The 19,162-nt window shown below is 37.6% G+C and overlaps 1 protein-coding gene across 1 annotated transcript in view; it reads left to right on the forward strand.

Moving 5' to 3' along the window:
* The window catches only part of EXT2 (exostosin glycosyltransferase 2), a 75,736-nt gene that overhangs the window by 10,753 nt on the left and 45,821 nt on the right, over positions 1 to 19,162 (forward strand). Inside the window, exons 5-7 of the mRNA XM_064657810.1 lie at positions 1,173 to 1,368; positions 4,705 to 4,844; positions 5,712 to 5,805. Coding sequence (XP_064513880.1) covers positions 1,173 to 1,368; positions 4,705 to 4,844; positions 5,712 to 5,805 — 430 coding nt within the window. The remainder of the gene's footprint in view (positions 1 to 1,172; positions 1,369 to 4,704; positions 4,845 to 5,711; positions 5,806 to 19,162) is intronic.

The raw sequence follows: 19,162 nt of genomic DNA on the forward strand, positions 1-19,162 counted from the left end.
GCTAGAAATATATATTCTGTAGAGCTGCTGGTAGCAAATTGGTAGCAGCTGGAAGCTTGGGAAAAAGAATGTTTAAAAAAAATATTATGCAAGTCTCATCTGTTAATTGGAGCAACTAAAGTGACCAGCATGAAAATGAGTAGAAGAGGTGAGAAGAGCAGCAGGAGAGGTCTGACTTTATAAAGTGTGTGTGTTTGTATGTGCTTTCAGAGCTGTAAATTAAAGATAGCATCACATGGAGTAAAACTGGAATCCTAAGTGCAAGCCTCGTGCTTCCTGTGTTCTTTTGGTAGCGTGAGGGCAGTCACTCTCTGTGTGTTCCTTTCAGTGGGGAGTGGTAGAGCAGTCTGACTTAGCTGACCTGTTTAGAAAAGAAACCCAAGTAGACCAATATAACAATTAAATGACATGCTATTTTCCAATATTAATATAGCTTTTTAGAGCAGCAAGCACCTAATTTGGGCCTGTGTGGTTCACCTCCAGTGTAAATTAGTGTTTTTAAGCACTTCAATGTCAAGGCACATTTTAAATATTCATAGTTTTGGAACGTGGTGGGACTTGAGAGTGTATGGGATAACAGGCCCTCAACTCTTCCCTGGAAATTTTACCTTTATATTGCCCAGAAGGGACAGAACTGAATCACAGTTAAAAAAGATGAGCTTGTCCTATTGCTTCTGTCACCATATTGACACTAAATAAGCTAAATACTAAATACTGAGATGCCAGTTCAGCATCTTTTTTCAATCAAAATTCATGAGATAATATATGGGAGGAGAAACTAGCAGCAGCATTCAGTGTCCTATCTACTTTGTTTTAGCACCAAACAAAAGTACAAACAATCCTGGCATCAGTAGCAGGCTATTTTAATATGTAGCTAAATAATGTTTATTTCAGTTTATAATAGAGGTTATAATGTGAGTGCCTATTCTAATGTAATAAGCATTTTTTCCAAGTACAAATTTATTCAGAGTTGTAAATAACTATCTTACTATCCCAGATTCAATTATATTGCACCATTACCCTTTCCAGCCTTATCTGAAAATATGGTCTTGGCAGCGTGTCCACATTTAGTTAATCCTGCTCTGCTTTTCCAGGATGGAAGGAAATGTGTTCTAGGGCATCTTGGAAGTAACCTCCCAGTGCTGCTAGCTAACCTTGCTGTGGTTTTTCAGTCCTCGCAGGTATTTCATTCTGTCATCTCAAATGGCTCTGCACCCAGAATACCAGTCTGAGCTGGAAGCTCTTCAGGCTGAGAATGGGGAATCAGTGTTGATCCTAGACAAATGTACAAATCTGTCAGATGGGGTCCCTGCTGTTCGCAAACGCTGTTACAAGAATCAAGTCTTTGATTATCCTCAGGTGCTTCAGGTAAGGCTGTCTCTCTGCAAACGTCTCTTCACCTTGGTGTCTGTCTTAGCTGTGGTGCTCTTCCTGTTTAGCACTGGTAGGGTACTTCCTTGTATTTAATTAACTTACTATGTTTTGAAACTGCATAATTTGTTATGTAAGCTTGAATATTATATCCTAACTTTATCCTTATTTTTAAGAGGGCCAAAAACTATATAATCAAACTGATATGTAGACTATGCTGCAATTTGAAAACACTGCTTGTGTATAACAACTTCTTGAGATTGGTCATGGTGGTCTAGTAACACAAGACAATGTTATGTAAATATAAAAAAATTACACGAAGATACTGCCAAATCCAGCAGTAATGTGAGGAGAAACTTTTGGAGGCCAGATAAAACTGCTGACTTCAAAACTGGGGAGGAACATTGGAATCTACAGCTTCCAAAATAGCTGGTAAAAGGCCCTTCAGCAGGCATGAATTTGGAATTGATTTGTCACATGTGACAGTCCAGGCCTTGTGAGATGAAGCTTGGAGCAAAAGATGGCTTTGTCAATTGGATAGGTTAAATGAACTTTAAAGAGCATATGTGTGGATGTATTTGGCCAAAAAAAGTGTTACATTTAAGGAGAGTTAGATTACACTTTGTGTATGTAGTTTAGTAGTTAAATCGCACAGAACTATCTGTATAGATATGACAGACTGAGCTACAAGACTTGTCAGCATGCAGCTATGAAAACATCTAGGTGAAATGTGTTTCATGGCCTTGACTCAACTTCTAGAGGCCTTTTGATGTGTCACTGAAGATAAAACTAGATAGTGTTCTCAGACCCCTGTGTCTCTTGGCAATTCACTAACAGAGAGGTGTTTCGGCATGCAGTGTGGTAAAGCGAGTTATGCCATAGGCCACTGTGCTCTGTCTGTGGCCACCAGCATATAATCCGTCTTTGAACTTCAGCAAATGATGGAAAAATAACAAACAAGCTGAGAGAAGGCAAAGTTTCCACCCCCCCTGTTATGTTTTATAGGAAATATGTTTAAAATTCCTCGTGGTGGAGGAGGAGATGGAGGAAAGGGGTCACCCGGAGTCCTAAACTTGGAGTAAAGAAAAAAAACAAACTTGTTTGCTTTATTTCTTTAAATACAAACTGGATTGCTAAAAGACAGCAAGTCAGGGAATCTATATCTTGCTATGTATGATTTTGTAACTCAGAAGAGAGCTGGCGCATGCCGAGATTGTTAAAATACTTTCCTTTGTAGAGCCCTGCATTTCCCTTTGGAATGTCTGGCTGATAACAGCAGTGATGTGAGGAGATATATTTATAGTAACCTTTGTCTAGACAGGAAAAATGGTTATCTGGGCAGATGAGCATGTGTGTCCACATCTGTGCTTTTTTTTTCTCTCCCAGACCTTACTAGATTCTCTTCCACCTGCTGCTGTGTGATCTAGTGAGTCAATGGTTAAAATGCTTGTTCATTCTTTCAGCTCCTTCCATTCCCCACACCCTTCTTTTCCTTCTCTACCTGTCTAAGAGTGGGGAAAGGGGGGCTTTGATCACGGTTCATCCTTTCCAGCACTGCCTTTACATACTTCCTACTAGACAGGCTCTTGGGCTTCTGTGTTGTTAATGCTTCCCGTTTGCAGTCTTCTCTTAGATGAGATTTTTGAGGCTTTTAGTAGTCTATGGGTATGAACATAGGTCTTCTGATTGCAGTAGGAAACAAGTGAAGAGCCAGCAAACCCCCTTGTATTTCCTAGTTCCATTTTGATGTTTTGCTGCCCTACTGAGGCTTCTGGCTCCTTTTCTTCAGGCCACGGAACACAAGCTGGAAAGATGTTTTCTTATCTGTGGGAGCCCCTGTATCAACTTTAAAATTTTTCTTTCTTAAACTTAGGGATAGTACTGACTTAGGATTTTTCCTTGTTGTGTAGCCGAACTCTACTAGCATTTATTTTGCAATCTTGAATCTGTAGCAAGATTCCTCAGTGGCAGTGAGAACTAAAGTCCCTATATACAGGTGAGTGTGGCATAGTCAAGAAGTCTTCTCTGCTGCAGTTTAAACTCATGGCATTTTGTCTTGTGTGTCATGGATGTGAGTAGGTGGATTATGTTCTTCCTTTTTGCAACAACTTTTTTTGTCTTTGAAGCTCCCTTCTTCCTGTCCTCACCCCTTCAGAATAAGTAGTATTGATGTAGTCAATTCTTCCTTGTAGATCATACTTACAAGGTAAGTAGCCATCCTTTGCCTACCACTGTAAGTGCTTTGCCCAAGACTGAACACTGCTCTGTCTGAGGTCTTTAGTTACTGAGAAGAGTGAGTGAATCATTCAGGTTTTGCGAATTGTTCTTCTTTTTGTGTTGTAATACTACTAGGGGTGGATTGGTTTGTTTTTTCAACAGTACAACATTGCTATCACTTGGATATCCTTTCTTTACCTTTTCTTTTGTAGTTAATGTCCTCTTCTGCAAAGTGCAAATCCTAGCCAGTTACTTCATGCTTTATGTTTGTGCAGTTTGTTATTTCTATCTAAGTGTTGAATCCTACACGTATCGGTATTTTTTAGCTGATTTATCCCTATAATGTCAAAGTCTAATCCTGCTATCCTTAATACCAGCTAATCCTACAAAATCATAGGTGTCGTCAGATCTAATAAGTGTGGTCTTAATTCTGCTACTCAGTTAACTAAAAGACACATTGAATGCTGTTGTACTTAGGATAGATTACTTGGTTCATCACTGTTTTTACTTGTGAGCCACTGCTAACTTCTTTACTGGAGTTTTCTGACTGTAATTTATGTAACTGTAAAGCCTATGAGGACCTTATCTAGCCCCAGATTTCTTACTTTGTCTCTGAAAATGCTATCAAAAATGTCAAATGAATTTTAAAATTGAGATATGAAGTCCGTCACTTCCCTGCTATCCATAGAACTACATTACCTTATAACAGAAGAAAATTAAGTTGGCTTTGTACAGTTTGTACTCAAGTGAGTTCATACTAATTGTTGCTCATCTCGTTATGCCACAGTTTCAAAATGTTTTAAACTTATTTTTCTCTTTGAGTTCTCTCAATTAGAATTCTTGCAGTTTGGCCATTAAAATAAATAGAATTGACCCACTAGCTGATTTTTCATCCCTCTACTTATGATTTTTTTATTATTAGTTGTATAATTATTTTTAATTAGCTAATAATACAGAATATATTGGTTGCACAGAGCAAGACAGTTTTCCTTTTGACTTGTTTTTTTTATGAGGGGAAGAACAGGAAAACATAATGCATATATACATACACACACAATGCAAATCTGACATTTCTTTTTTTTTCCTCATTTGTGTGTTGGATGCTTTTGTTGACAGGAGTCTACATTCTGTGTTGTTCTACGTGGAGCCCGCCTGGGGCAGGCTGTGCTGAGTGATGTTCTTCAAGCTGGCTGCGTCCCAGTCATCATTGCTGACTCCTACATTTTACCTTTCTCTGAGGTTCTGGACTGGAAGAGGTCTGTACCCTCACTGTTGTATATCATACTGCTGCATTCGATACTTCATTACCTGCAGTGATTTGAGTAAAATCTGTGTGATAAGTGAAGTGTACTGGGGGCTACATGGAGTAGAAAACAGAGTAAGATACACACAGTATTTACCCTTGATATATTGTGTATCAAAAATAGGAGAGGAAAATAAATGAGACAGATATAACAGAGCATTTGATTATCCTGTAGCCAGTCATATTTTTTCTGAAACAGTTTTGCTTTATTATCTTGTGCTTGAATTCAATGAGAACTGGTCTCCATTCAGGCTCTTAAAAGTATTTACTAAAGATTGCATCAGAGAAATGTAAATTCTCTATATTGCATCATGATTCCCAAATTGATCTGAGATGGAAAGGTATACTTATTTTGTAGCTGAGTACACTGTGTAAGGAGCTTGGATTATTTTTCTATGCGTGCCCTATGCCCAGTTATGTGATCTTGGGATAGTATGTGTAAAAATTACTAGTTTTACACTGCATATGCTATTACTGTTTTGTCAATCCAAAAATCTCTGCTGACAGCAACTCAGTAGCAATCCAAAGATGAGAATTCAGGATTTCTGGGTCTCTGTCCCTTCCAGTTATTAGATTGTCTGGACAGATCAGTCTACAGACTTTGGCGACACTATCTGTGGGCAAACTGGCTGGTGGTGTGGAGGAACTGCTACAGAGTAATTCATTACACTGACAGAAGACTGCTTCTTTCTGCTCATGTCTTTTGAATATGTCTTATTAAAATAGTAAAACATTCGGGGTTAGAGAAGCAGTTGACATCTTTTAGTGTAGAATTTCTTTCTTCTCCTCTTGCCATTTGTTTCCTGTTTTTTGCTTATAGGGCCTCTGTTGTCATCCCTGAAGAAAAGATGCCTGAAATGTATAGTATTCTGCAAAGTATCCCCCAGCGACAGATTGAAGAAATGCAAAGACAGGTAAAATAATGTAATGTGTTAAAATTATTTTCCTTTTATTTACAGTTGGAGTGTAGGTTCATATACCGGCCTTGCTCTGAAAGCTGTTGGAATGCAGAAACATCCACTGTACTCTCATGTTAATATTTTGATTATTTGACCCTATTCTTTCCTTATGCTAAACATCTGCATTCACCATAATTTTCCAACAGGACAGAAACTCTCCTTGAATTTGAATGTACTGTCTACTCACATCTATTAACATATTTCTTTTGAAATAAGTGTATATTTGTTTCTTTTTTCTACATGGTATTTAAATTGCATCAAAGAAGTTCGAGAGTCTTGTCTTTATCTCAAAAGAAGCTTTGGTTTGTAGTAAGTTTTAATTGCTTAGAATGCGAGAGAAGCATTAAGTCCAAGAGGTTTTAAATATCATTCCTCTGAGAGGGATGTTTTACTTATTTGGTAAAATAAGAGAAGAGCAGAGACCGTGAACTGTCCAAACTTGTGAATGAAGCCTGTGTCAGCTGGGTATACAGGAAATGTCTCCTAGTTTACTCCAACTCCAATTGATGCTAATTCCTGTTTATTGGCCTTGTTATTATGGACACTATCATCATAGGTTGCTCTAATTCTAGACCTTACACAGAAAGAGCAAGCTCAGCAATGAGGACGTTTAGCCATATGAGAATTTTCACAAACTGTGAAGTTTTGCTGTCAGATTAGGGGCTAGGATTCAAGCACATTGTTCCTTTGGTGATTGGAATATATAGATTATATTTTCAGGCCAGCAAAGAAGATATTAACGTATATGGTACACTTGTATCTAGGATATTTCATCCTTGACATCTTATTGTACCTGAGCATATATTGTTGCAAGGTAGGAAGATACTCTTATTATCGCCTCAGTTCCTCATCAGGAAAAACATAGAGGAAGTAAGAGCGAGGTACGAAAGGAAAAAGTTAACTGTCTGATCTCAGGTGACTTTTAAAGATGCATGGAATTTCTGCAGTCAAATTTCTGCAAGAATTGTGAAGTCATGTTTCTGAAATTCCCTTACCCAACCTTAGTGACAAAGTCATCTTCTGTGTGGTCCTTGTAAAAAGTGAGCCAAGACATGGTTTTTCAGGGTGTAGCCTAAAACACTCTAGTTACTTCTACTTAGGCAGTGCTAAAAGTTGCATGATGTATGTTAATACTGATACGTGTAGAGAAAATAGACTCTCAAATTAAGAAGTAAATGTCTTTCACACTTGAATTCTGTTGCCAACTTCATTCTGTGTACAGAGAGTGTGCAAATACCACAGCAGCCGTCAGGGGTCTCCTTTCTCTTTAGTGTCTTCACACAAATGAACCGTTTTGGTGGAGCCTGCTGGCAGCAAGACATGCCACCAGAAACACAGGTGATAAAGTGGCCTTGGCATTACAGCTCCTAGAGATGCAATTTTGCTTTAGAGATGTTAACACTAGGGAGTTTTGCATGATAAAGTTTAAAAACTGACATTAGTCATCTGTTAAAGTGTGAATTACTTTTCTTGTTGTCCATTTTACTAAAAACATAAAATCATCATTTCAGGATAGTGTTCTCCATCTATGGAGAATGCACTTGATGTTATGGGCAGCTTAAACACTAATTTCAAAATATAAAATCAGGAAACAACTACAGTCTGTAAAAAACAAGCAAATGAAATGAAAACAAGCAAGCAAACCCCTTAAACATTCACAATGAAACAAACCAACAATAACTCCCTAAATTTGGATGATGCATAAATTACTTATGTTATCTGTAACTCCAATAAAATTAAGTTAAAATAGAAGATATTTTAATACTAATAATGCTCCAATAATAATACTAATAATAGTCTCTGTCTGGAGTGAGTTTTCTTGGATGGTTTGCAGTAGTCATTGTCATTGGGTTTGTAGCATCCCTGAACATCATTGGAAAATGTGATTCTGTTGACTGAAGTAGGTTTTTCTAAAGCTTCCTCTCACATCTTCTTGCTTTTGTTAAGGATATAGTTGTGTGTTTTGATAGTAAAAGTAATAGGATAAAATCATAAGGTCTGCCTTTCTCTTGTCTTTATGAATTTATTTCTGTCTGCATATTAAGAATATTTAAACATGCAATCCATACATTTCACATCCTGTCAGCCTTATTTACAAGGCGAAATCCCAGTGAAATTCCATTGCTGATACATGGTTCTGTGTTCTAGCTGTCTAACGTGGTGAAGAGATCTTGGTGACTGATACTGTGTGGATTACCAGTAACCTAATTACTTTTCCTCATTGATAAATATGCACTAATACTACACCTGTGCTACAAATTTTTGTTTCCTTCCTCCTCCTCAGTCTCACAGTAGGGAGCAGTTGCACACTTTACTCTCTGGTTTTCAGTTTAAATGGTTTGGGAAAGTATCCTAGGACTTTCTGGCTAGACAAAACATCATCTCAGATTTTTTCAGTGTCTTCACTTCAGCAGCAATGTACAGGGATGAATGAATAAAGATTTGCATAATAAGCCTGAAATGATAGAAGAGAGAATTTGAAGTTGGAATGAATTTCTTGAGGAGGCTGGTGCTAAAGGATAGTTCAGAAACAACATGAATTCATCACAAGTACTCTATTTTGTTTCTTGGGCAAGGAATTACTGAAATGAAACAACTAATAGCCATTTATAGAATGAATCTGCAAAAGAACTGGAGTGATTTATACATGTTTTCAGATGTGATCTATAGCAGTTTTTCATGCTACTTAGCCATGGAAGGGCAACAAAAGCTTTAAAATATTCTGGTTTTGCAAGTAACCCCTATTTCTCAATAATATTTAAGCCCCTTTTTTTGCTCCTTCAACTTCAAGGGCTAATAACACTTGATATACAGTATTTTGATGCTTGTTTTTTGTCAAGTGAAAAGGAATGACTGACACTGGTCTTTTGGTATGTTTGTTTTTTTCCAGTCCCACTCTAGTTTTCACTGAGCATTGCTCTTATTGAGATGGAAACATAGATAGTTAGATCACAATAGTTATGTTCTTTCTTGTTTTCACATTGTGGAACACTTGGAGTTTGATATAACAGTTATAAAAAGATGGGTTTGCAACTGATGTTAAAATGGGGCAAATGTGATCTTTGCAAAGAGCTTTTATTAAAATTGGTATGAAAATTGTCTTACAGCTTCTCATGGTTTCCTTTGTGGTTAGGTTGTATTTAGGTTTTATTTCAAAAACTGGTTTTATTGCACAAAAGAATTTCACTGGGGGAGACTATAAATTTTTGATAAAGACTTGTGAAGTATGTTGTGCAAGCACCTACCAATTAATGTACTTTTTCACTAAATTAAAAATCCAGTTGACATATAGGGTTGAGATCAGTTGATGTGTATGGTTGAGATCATCCTATCTCTAGAACAAATCTTTGCTCTAAATTTCTCCTGGTTTTTAGTGGGTTGAAGCATGCATTCATCATACCTAACAGACTTTCTACGTCTGACAACCTTTGTGGAATTGAAGCCTTGCTGTCTGATTACATTGGTTTCAATGTTGTCTCGTGACATAATTCTTATCCTTAGTTGGAAAACACCATACTTAAAACAAATATTATTGTAAATGTTAGCTTGCCAATTTTCTTTGTGGACTAGGTAATCTTTTTGCAGTCTTTTATTACAATTGATTTTCTGGAGATCATCCATCAAGGTTAAAATGTAGACAGAAACATATATACATACACAAACATATGTGTAATTTTTTTCAAGTTGAAGTAGATTGTCTGCTTTTAATGTGTAAAATTTTCTCTACGCTTATATTTTTGCTTTTTTTTTTGGAGATACTTCTAGCCATACATCTGCTGGAGAAGAGAGGAAAGCTCTTAAAGAGAAGTCATTACATTTAAATTATATAAGAACCCATATTTGAAAGTATTTTCTTATAGTTTGTACACCTATCGTGGGCATCACACAATACTGTCATGAAGAGGATTAAATACAGGTGTTTTAGTTATGGAGACATCATCTAATAGGATTTGTGACTGATACGATCTGAGCTGTGATTTCCTATAACACAATTTCGTTTTGCTCAGTTGTTTTATCCGATAGTACATGGTATACACTGGGAAAGAGTGTGGGAATTCAGAATTAATTCTACTGTCCTGCATTATACCTGATTGCACTGAGATCTCTGGGAATTAGCTGCATTAACTTATGCTTTTATTGTTCAAACTTGCAGAAAATTTTGCTCTCAACAATTCCTGGTTCAATTTCCTATCTTTCTTCATGGAAGGGAATAGTTTCTCTGCTTGTAGCCTAGTCTACGCTGTTGTAAAAAATTGTTACATATTTTCAATACTACATGTACAGCCTATGTTTCTGAAAATTGGAGACTAGCATGTGATGGCTGTTAAAAGCTGCAACATTTTGACCATCAAAACCAGTCTCTGCAAGTTGACCTGCTAAAATTAATAGCAGTCTGGATGAAACTTACGTATCTCTGGGATTGCTGTCTTGTCTGTTTTCTACAGTAATGTTGTCATTCTCATTTTCTTTGAAGCTTCCTTGAACTATCCCTCTTTCACAAATAGTTCCACATGGAGTCTGAAACACTGGCAGAAGTGCCCAGAGGCAAGCTGATAAGCAGCTCAGCTACACAGCTTCTGCTGCAGCAGACTTTATGCTTTCATTTTCTCTGCACCTCTAACCAGCACCCAGGTAACAGCGAAGTTCTAGAAGTGGAGGGGCAAGAAATAGAAGTAAATGTAGTAGACCTGTATGATAGAGAGTAAAATCTGAAATTTTGTCTTGCTCCTGAAGTGTGAAATAAGTTTTGGTTTGAAAGCCTGTTAAGTCTCTGGAAACATGTTTCAGCAGTGTAGTTGATATATAAATGTCTCTAACTGATATGAACATTTTCCTCAGCTTGCATCTCAGCCTCTGTGCCTTTTTCCTCCTGTTTTTGTGAGATGACTCAGTCTACCTGAATATACAAGCATCTTGTAAATAGTTTTCCTCATTTAATAGCAACATACTTAGAAGTATACTTTCAATGGAACTAGACTCATTAAGGCATAGGATCAAAATATGGAAGTACTGTGTAGTGGGAATAGAAGAGTTATTCCTCTGTTTAGTTAGGCTTTCTTTCTCACTGAACAGATTTGAGGTAAGGAGTTTACTTTCAAAAGAAGGCTTTGTGTGCCTATTCCTTTTTGAATTTATAATACTCCCCATCTCCCAAAAATAAAACTTCTGAATTAATATCTGTTCTGGAAGACTGGGTGACTTTGTGTGCTCTGATGGTACAAGAATGAAGAGCGAGTGTTCTTGAGCATGGGAATTCTTTCCATCCTGGTTTCCTAGGGAAACAAGGGTATGATCACATACAAATGTGCATGCTGATTTCTCTTCTAATATCTGTTACTGCTCAATTTCAACCAAACTTACAGAGAAATGGAGGTGTTGGAGATAAGAAACTCCATAAAGCTATGTAGCTGTGTAGAAGGTAAGCATCCCAGAACAACATGGCTTTTTAAGGGAAAATTTGCAGCTCGAGTTAATAGTCACAGAAAACCACTTGCATTTACCCATTATGAATAATCTGCTTTGGGAAAGGTTTTATTTGCAACTGGCACACCTTAGGCCACAGAAATTCAGATGCAGCATGACCAAATGATAAAGTGACAAATTAAATTCAGTATACAAAGAAAGGGGTATACAAGCAATTTAAAACAGCCTTCTCATAGGCAGTTATGGCCTCTCAAGTAGCTACAATCACTTAGGAAAGAATTCTTGGAGCTGTAATAAGTAGTTACGTGAAAGTATAAATTCCATGGTCAGTTTTAATAAAAAAATCCCAACAAACCAAAACCAAAAGAATCAAGAATTTTTAGAAAAAAGGTAGGGAACAAGATGGAAAATACTACGCCACCATGTAAATCTACTGTATGTCTGCACCATGAATACAGTTTGTAGTTATGGCTCTCCCATCTTAAAAAGGATATTACAGAACAAGGACGATCAAAAGTTTCAAGAGAAGAGTAATTAAATAGCCTAACACTCTTCAGCTTGAGAATGACCAATTGGCGATGAGGTGAAGCAAAAATGTAGTACAGAACTATAAGAATGTAATGAAAAAAAGTGAATGGATATGACTCTACAATGTTTGATATGATTTCTTTTCATGTTTCATAAGACTTGTATTACTGGGAATGTGGTCTAAAAAATTTAAAAAGGAGATGATCTTCTCATAGAACTAGTAGATAGTCTGTGAGATCACTGCGTCATCATTTTGTGAGAGTGAAGGGGTTTTATTGACATAAAGGCAGAATGAAGAAATCCAGAGAAGGAAAATCTGTCAGAGATGAAAGCAAAGATATATCCTCTGCCTCAGGAGTTCTTGCATTGCGGAGTTCCAAAAGCTGTAGAGTACTTTATGGAAGTGGTGGCTTATGCCTGCTGTGTCTGTGGGAGGGGAGTTCCTAAGGTACCTGCTTGTCAGAGCATTGTCAGAGAGAATATGGGAGCAGAAGGCCATTTGGTCAGACCTGGTGCAGGCACAGTAATGCAACTTCAGGACTTGGGTTTACAGAAGACCTTGGTATTATAATGCCTTGTGGAATAACCTTGTCAGATCATCAATGGTTTTCAAAGTGCGTCTTGACTTTGCTGGCTGCCAAACACTTCAGTGGTAGAATATTGACTGTGATGTATAGTTTCCTCCTTTGGATGAATGGGTAATTCACTTTCCTGAAGCCCCACAAGGTACTTTCTCAAATAGTGGCCATGCAGCATTCTTGCTTTTCATGAATTAAAGTTTTAGATACTCACAACCTGTTGTGTTTTCAGCCCACGTGGACAATTAAAAACTAAAAAGGAGTGTAAATTCAGTGTAAAAAATGTGAATAGAAAACATATAGTTTGCAATGTTTGTTCCCACAGTCAGAATACCTGGACAAGCTGTTGTGGTTTTTGTAGTGCATGTCCCATGTGCCTCAGCCCTGACCTTAAGAAAAGTTCAGACTCCAGGTCAAACAGAGCTGAAGACATATGCATAAATCAATGACTTATTTTAGTGCCACGTTAAAATAACATGAGTGGCTGGCTTTTCTGACCCCTCCTCCTTTTCATTTAATGTGCTTCTTTGGCTCCTCTTTAAAGAGAGTTCTGTAGAGTAATTTCAGCTCTTATCAGCTTGCTGACAGCTATATGAGCCTTTCTGCTGGCTCCGGGCAATCACTGCCAGCGTGTGAAACATCCCATTCTTGCAGTGAAATGGTTTTGGATAGAGTTAAAGCAAATGGGTGGTGGAGTTTTTCTGTGGGTGGTGCAACTTACATAAAAGAGATGGGATTTAGTTCTTGTTAACCAATTAAACAGAAATTCATTTCAATATCTGGACACTGGAAGCTCTTTGAGCATAGTTAGATTTTTACAAGTCCTTTTAATGAGAATATTAAACTTACAGCTGCAGTTCTTTCCCTGACAGGGGACAGCTTCTGTCTCAGGGTTCCTTAGACTCATCATTATCAAATTTAGGCAAACTTTCATCTGTCTGCCATTTGTAGCATTTTAAGGAGCGCGACTGCAGAGGCTAACCCTGCCTTAATCCTCCCAGAGTGCTTCAGTGGAGCTCTGGGTCCCCCATAAATGTCAGGCCTGGACAATTTGCCATCTTATCAGATGCAGTGAAGTTAGTTCCAGCCCTCTCACCCCTCCCCCAGAGGAAAGATTTGTTGCTGCAAACAGCAAAGGAAAGAGAAAACTTTTTCCTGGCTTACTGCCAGGATCGCCATGGGAGTTGTAGAATCCTTGGCATTTATATATGAGACTTTCATTGCTCTCCACTCCCTTCATTTGTTGCAGAGAGTATCCTTATCCTAGATTTTTTTCTTATTGTCTCTCCTGCCTTGTTGCTCTTCAGAATGAAGAAAACTGTCTTCATGGCATCTCTGAGAAAGAACTACAGAATTTGAGACCAATCAGCACCTCAATGAATAATTTTTATAGGACACAGTTGGGCTGCTTTTGTATCTACATTGGCAGCTTCTAAACAACAAAAGGTGAAACTTAACTGTAAGAGGGAAATTATGCTATTTTAAGACAATTTTCTTGTTTGTTTTTAAGATTAGATTTTAAGAGTCTGTATTTTAAGAGTTTGCATCTTGTTGCACAGTGAATTTTTACTACTTACACTTTTCAGGTTGCTATACACAGCTTGGATAGACTACAAATAAACCCAGATGATTCAAAAATTGGAAAGGCATATAGTTTTAGAAAAAATATTTGAAAATATTCTGTCATGCACATGAAGCAGTTAGCTGCAGACAAATGGATGATTAAGCATATCTCCTAGTGTTCCACTCCCTTTGTTTCTCTCTGCTTTCCCTCTGCTGCTGCTTAGTGTGTACCACATCACATTTATCAAGTCCCCTTGCTCCACTTAGCCCCTTTCATTATTGAAATTGTTACAACTTCAGCATTTATCTGTATAGCATAAGTACACTGAAATGCTGTAGTAATTTGCATGTGAGTATATTCAGTAGTGGTAGTAAATACGCCTTGGTCTTGTATCCATTTTACTGATGAGTAGATAGATACATAAATTAACTTGTACAAGGCCAAATAATAAGATTAATAATGGAATTTGGAAGTCCTGGATCATGTTTTAATGACTAAATCAAATATATCTTACAACACAGTAGGAACATTTGTCTTTTAAATTAGAAAGGTTTTACATGTTCTGTAGAAACAATCTGCTGCCAGGTAATCTTTAGACAGCTTTTCCTTTAATCTTTGTTTGTAAATTATGCAGATATATCCAATAGTTTCTTAGATTCCTGTATGTGGGAAAATTATGTATCTTTGTTATGAATTGAATAGAGGGCTGTTTAAGAATATATTGTAATTCCCTTTGGCTTGCCAATGGTGTAATTTGTATCTAGGGGTTGGCTTCTTCCTTTCCCTTTTGCTCCTTTTTAAATTTTTTCCTTTCTTTTTTTCATTAGCAACAGTTCTGAATGCTCTTTAGAAATTAAAATGGCACCTGGCATTAGTTGTCTTTCAATACATACTCTATCCCGGTGACTTAAATCTGTACAGATGCTCTGGAGAGGAGGACTACAGAGGGTGTGCATATTCCAGGATACTAAGGATGAAGTAGGGAATCATGGATAGAAGTTGTTAGATTATGGTTAAGATTAAGAAATCCAGTTTCCTGCAACCAGATTCAAGTGGTAGTGGAATTCTGGTCCCAGGGGGTCCACAGAATATTTCATCTCTTTTCTCTCACACAGTGAGTCTATCATAAATATGCTTCCCAACACTGTAGCAAACAAAGGCAAAAAATATCAGTGGTGCCTGTTGAGGCATTGGGAGAAACTTTCCTGATCCTGAATCTAGTGATTAGGTTAAACGTGACCATGAACCAACTGTCTGAAATGTTTCAGTAAGTTAGCAGCACCAGCCCAGGCTCTGCACTCTTCCTCTCACCGCTGATTTTCTTTCTGGTCTGTTGCTGCCTATGTGTAATAGCCAGAATGTATCAAGGGGAGAGGGAAAACAACTCCTTCCTCACATTTTTAATTGTTCAGGTGAAGCAAATGATGAATACATAATAAATATGCAAATGCTGCTTAGTACTTTCCATCTTTTTTTGGGTAGCAAGGATTTATGTAATAAGCCTTAATATTTATCTTTGAGATTAATTATCTTTTTTTACAAAATTCAATTTCATGCAGTAAAGGATATCATGGTGTTTCACATGTTTGCTGAGAAGAAATAAATAACTCTTGTTGATGTTTATCAACTGTTTTGTTCATGTAAAATTATTTTCAACCCTGTTCCATTGCAGTGTGACTACCACATAGTATTATCACAACCAATGATTAATAATCACCTTACCTATTTCATCAGATCGCCATGCAGTCATGTGCAGTTTGAGCCATGAAGGATGAAGTATTTTTAAATAGCTTGAGCTAAGATCAGTTATTTTTAAAGTGCAGAGGAAAAAAGTAGCACCATGTTCTAAATGGAATTTTTCAAGTAGATATGGAAAAAACCTCATGACTGCTGTCCTTCACTTTTATCCTTCCAGAAGTCAGCAAGATGTATTTGTGTTCAGGCAATGCTGGCAGTAATGTCTGTCGTTAAAGTTGTCCAGTGTTGAGAACTGTGTGTATGGGGGTATGTGTATTATGTTTGTGTTTGTATAAAACAGAGCTATATAGCTTACAGGAAACATGAGCAAGACATGTCTTCATCAAAAGGGCAAGTTCTTCCTGGTATAGAGCTTAAGCTCTGAAATTGAGGTATTTGCTGATTTTTGACTGCTATAATATGGTGGTAACCCTACCTAGATTTTTTTTTCCCTTTAGAAAGCTGTCCTTTCATGTGTGTGATTGGCACTGGGCTTGCTTTGTGTTTAGTTTCTCTAATCAAGGGAATTTAAGCTTCTATTCTCCCAGCATTAGTACAGCAGTCATGGGAAATCTCAAACAAGCCAGATCTTGTTGCAGCAGTTGACACAAATAAAAGCGGTTGTGCTTTTATTTATTTATTTTTGATGCTGGATGCTGATTAAAAGTTTCCAAGCATCCTTGAGGCATGTTATAAAGCCAGCCAGCAGAGAGCAGGGCAGCTGCCAAGGAAGGGAGATGCTGGTGGACAGAGGACAAGATCACAGTGGGAAGCATCACTGTGTGTAACTCAGAAAGCTGGGAAAGGTGTAAACAGATCCCCAATTTATCTGTAGATTGGGCTCTCCAAACACTGTTTTATTGGCCAGTGGCTCCTGCTTTACTAACCTCTAACCTCTGCAATACTCAGAGGTGCTGCCCACCAGCCAGCCTTGTCTTTGAACCTCCCTTGGCTCCTGCCACCTCAAAGGCTTGCAGTCAGATTCCTGTGTTTTGCTTGGGACCTCACCTCTCAGCAGGATGCCTGCAGCAGGGAAAACTGATCTACCCTGAGAACATAGACATATTTGAAGGCAATACCCCTAGGACTAGAAACCTATTGCTTTCAGTTTCAGGAGCTGTCCATCACTTGTCAAGAAACGTCGCTAAAATGTCCTCCCACCCCCAACTTCTGGTCATACAGTAGTTGAATGTTCCCTGCCATTACATACATGAATTTGTCTTCTATTATTTTTTAGGCTGCCATTGAATCAGTGATAGTGTAAGTCTAGCTTACTGTAGGTCTGGTTTCATGTTAACAGGGAGAGTGCAAAGGACAAACATCATAATAAAGATGATACAGATCCAAGTAATTTTGACTACTCCTCAGGTTAGGTGTGTCTGCCCCTTCCTTCACAGTAACAGCCTGGTGAAAGTGGAGTAATTAGGGAGCCATGTAAACTCCTGGAAACTGGAGGGAAGAGAGTGGCCTATTTTTGTGTCATTACATCATTATTGATGATTATGTAGATAATGACTATCTGAAAGCCACAGGAGGATCTGTATTACTCTTTTTCAGGTGTATTACTTTTTTTCAGCTGTGTTATTTCTGTGGTGTCAACAGATGTCATTTGCCTGTAAATAGGAAGACACGACTGAAAGCTCTTTGGAAGCAAAGGGAATTCAGAAAATGGTAGCCCTTTTTACATCACATGTTTCTAAAGCTGTAAATGCCTTTTTTTTTTTTTTCCTTCTCATCCTGCTCCTCTCTTTGCTGGCTCTGTCTCTGTGCTTTGCAACAGTATTCCCAGCCACAGCTGAAAATGGGGTGTTTCCTTGCTGCTAATAGTGGTGGTATCTGTTGGCTCCATAACTGAAGTGTATTTTGGCCACGGATTTGTAGGGTGCCAGGGCAGTAAGTCAGGTTTCCTGGCTGGTGCAATGTTGCCTTCTGTGACAGAGTTGTTAAGTTGACATACTCATTAATCAAAGAAGCAAGTTTGAAGTGCAGAAATATATACAGGGAGGGGAGAACACCAGTGCTCAGTGATATTTTTATCTATTCAAGTTTATGTGTTCTTGCTATTTTTAGAACTAAGTTACTATCACTGGGACAAGGAATAGCGGAAATCCGTATTTTAAGGGTAAAGATAATGCAAGATTTCAAAACTATATATAATGTTACCATTTCATGAGAGAGAATGAGAACTCTTCTATTAAAAATACCATCTTTTATGTCATATATTTAAGCATAATAAGGTTCTTCATAACAGAACATAAAAACCTTAAAACCACCAAAGCAAAACCAAAAAACCAACACAACATCTAAAACCAAGAAAACCCCCCAAACTCCCACAATTGTTTGAAAGTATGGAAGCAAGAGTGAAAATATTAACTTTGAGGCATGTCTGTTAAAGAACTATTCTCATATATGCACAGTATGTGTTGTTGTGCATATGGGTTACTGTAATTATGTCAGTGATTCTTTTGAAAGCACCAAAGAGGAGAATCTGAGGAAAGCTGCAGTGCAAGAAGCTTAATATCTGAGATTGCATTAACATTTTCCTTTACCCTTAACTCTTAAGAGTCATCAAGTAGTCTACAGCAGTAAAACTGAGAGCCAGTAGAAGTGAGTTACTCCCAAGTGGCTGGTATCTGAAGGGTAAGACTAGCATTTTGAACTCTGACCCCTGTCCCCTTATGAATCGGCAGCTTCAAAAAGAAAAAGGGGAAAAAAAGAAATCTGGATAATGGAAAAATTTAATTTTCACTCTCCATTGTGTCTGAAGCAGGCAAATTTTGTTGTTTCATGACTGAAATTACTATAGTAGAGAATATTGAGCCAAATGATTAAATCCACTTGCTGCTTCACTTTTGAAAAGATAATTTTTGAGGCTGAATTACAATAAAAACCAGCACCATGAAATGTCTGTCTAGAATTTCTGTCTTAAAATATTTTACTGTAATGATACAAATTATTGTTTTGTTTTCTTATCCTGCAGAAGTGTGTTGTAATTAAGAAATATTCCTCTGTAAGCCACTCATATAATTTGTATAAGTTAAATAGATGAATTTAGTATTTTCAGGGCTTTAGTTGAGAATCATGCATAACTCAGAAACAAGAGTTGAAAGATGGAATGAATATTCATAAATAATATTAAAAGAATGTTGTCTTGTTACATTAGAAGCAAGCTTCAGCTAACTGGAAACAACAGTATGTGCCCTGCATTGTTCCACTGCTCATTCCTCTTTTTCCTTTGTAGAGGTTCTTCTGATTTGAGGTTCAGGTAACCCCAATGTTGAATTATGGATTAGTCTTTTTCTGAAGTGATCAGGCACCCCCGAAGGTGCAATTCCTTGCTAATCCCCATGTTTTTAGCTTTGGAACTGACACACTGATGTTCTGAGCCCTTTCTTGGATAGGCCTATGTTGACAAACAGATGCAACACGACCAGCTTAGATTGAATTTGGAAGGTGCTTTTAAGCTGATATTCTATAAAAC

This window comes from Pseudopipra pipra, chromosome 6 (assembly GCF_036250125.1).
Source record: "Pseudopipra pipra isolate bDixPip1 chromosome 6, bDixPip1.hap1, whole genome shotgun sequence".
Classification (NCBI taxonomy): domain Eukaryota; kingdom Metazoa; phylum Chordata; class Aves; order Passeriformes; family Pipridae; genus Pseudopipra; species Pseudopipra pipra.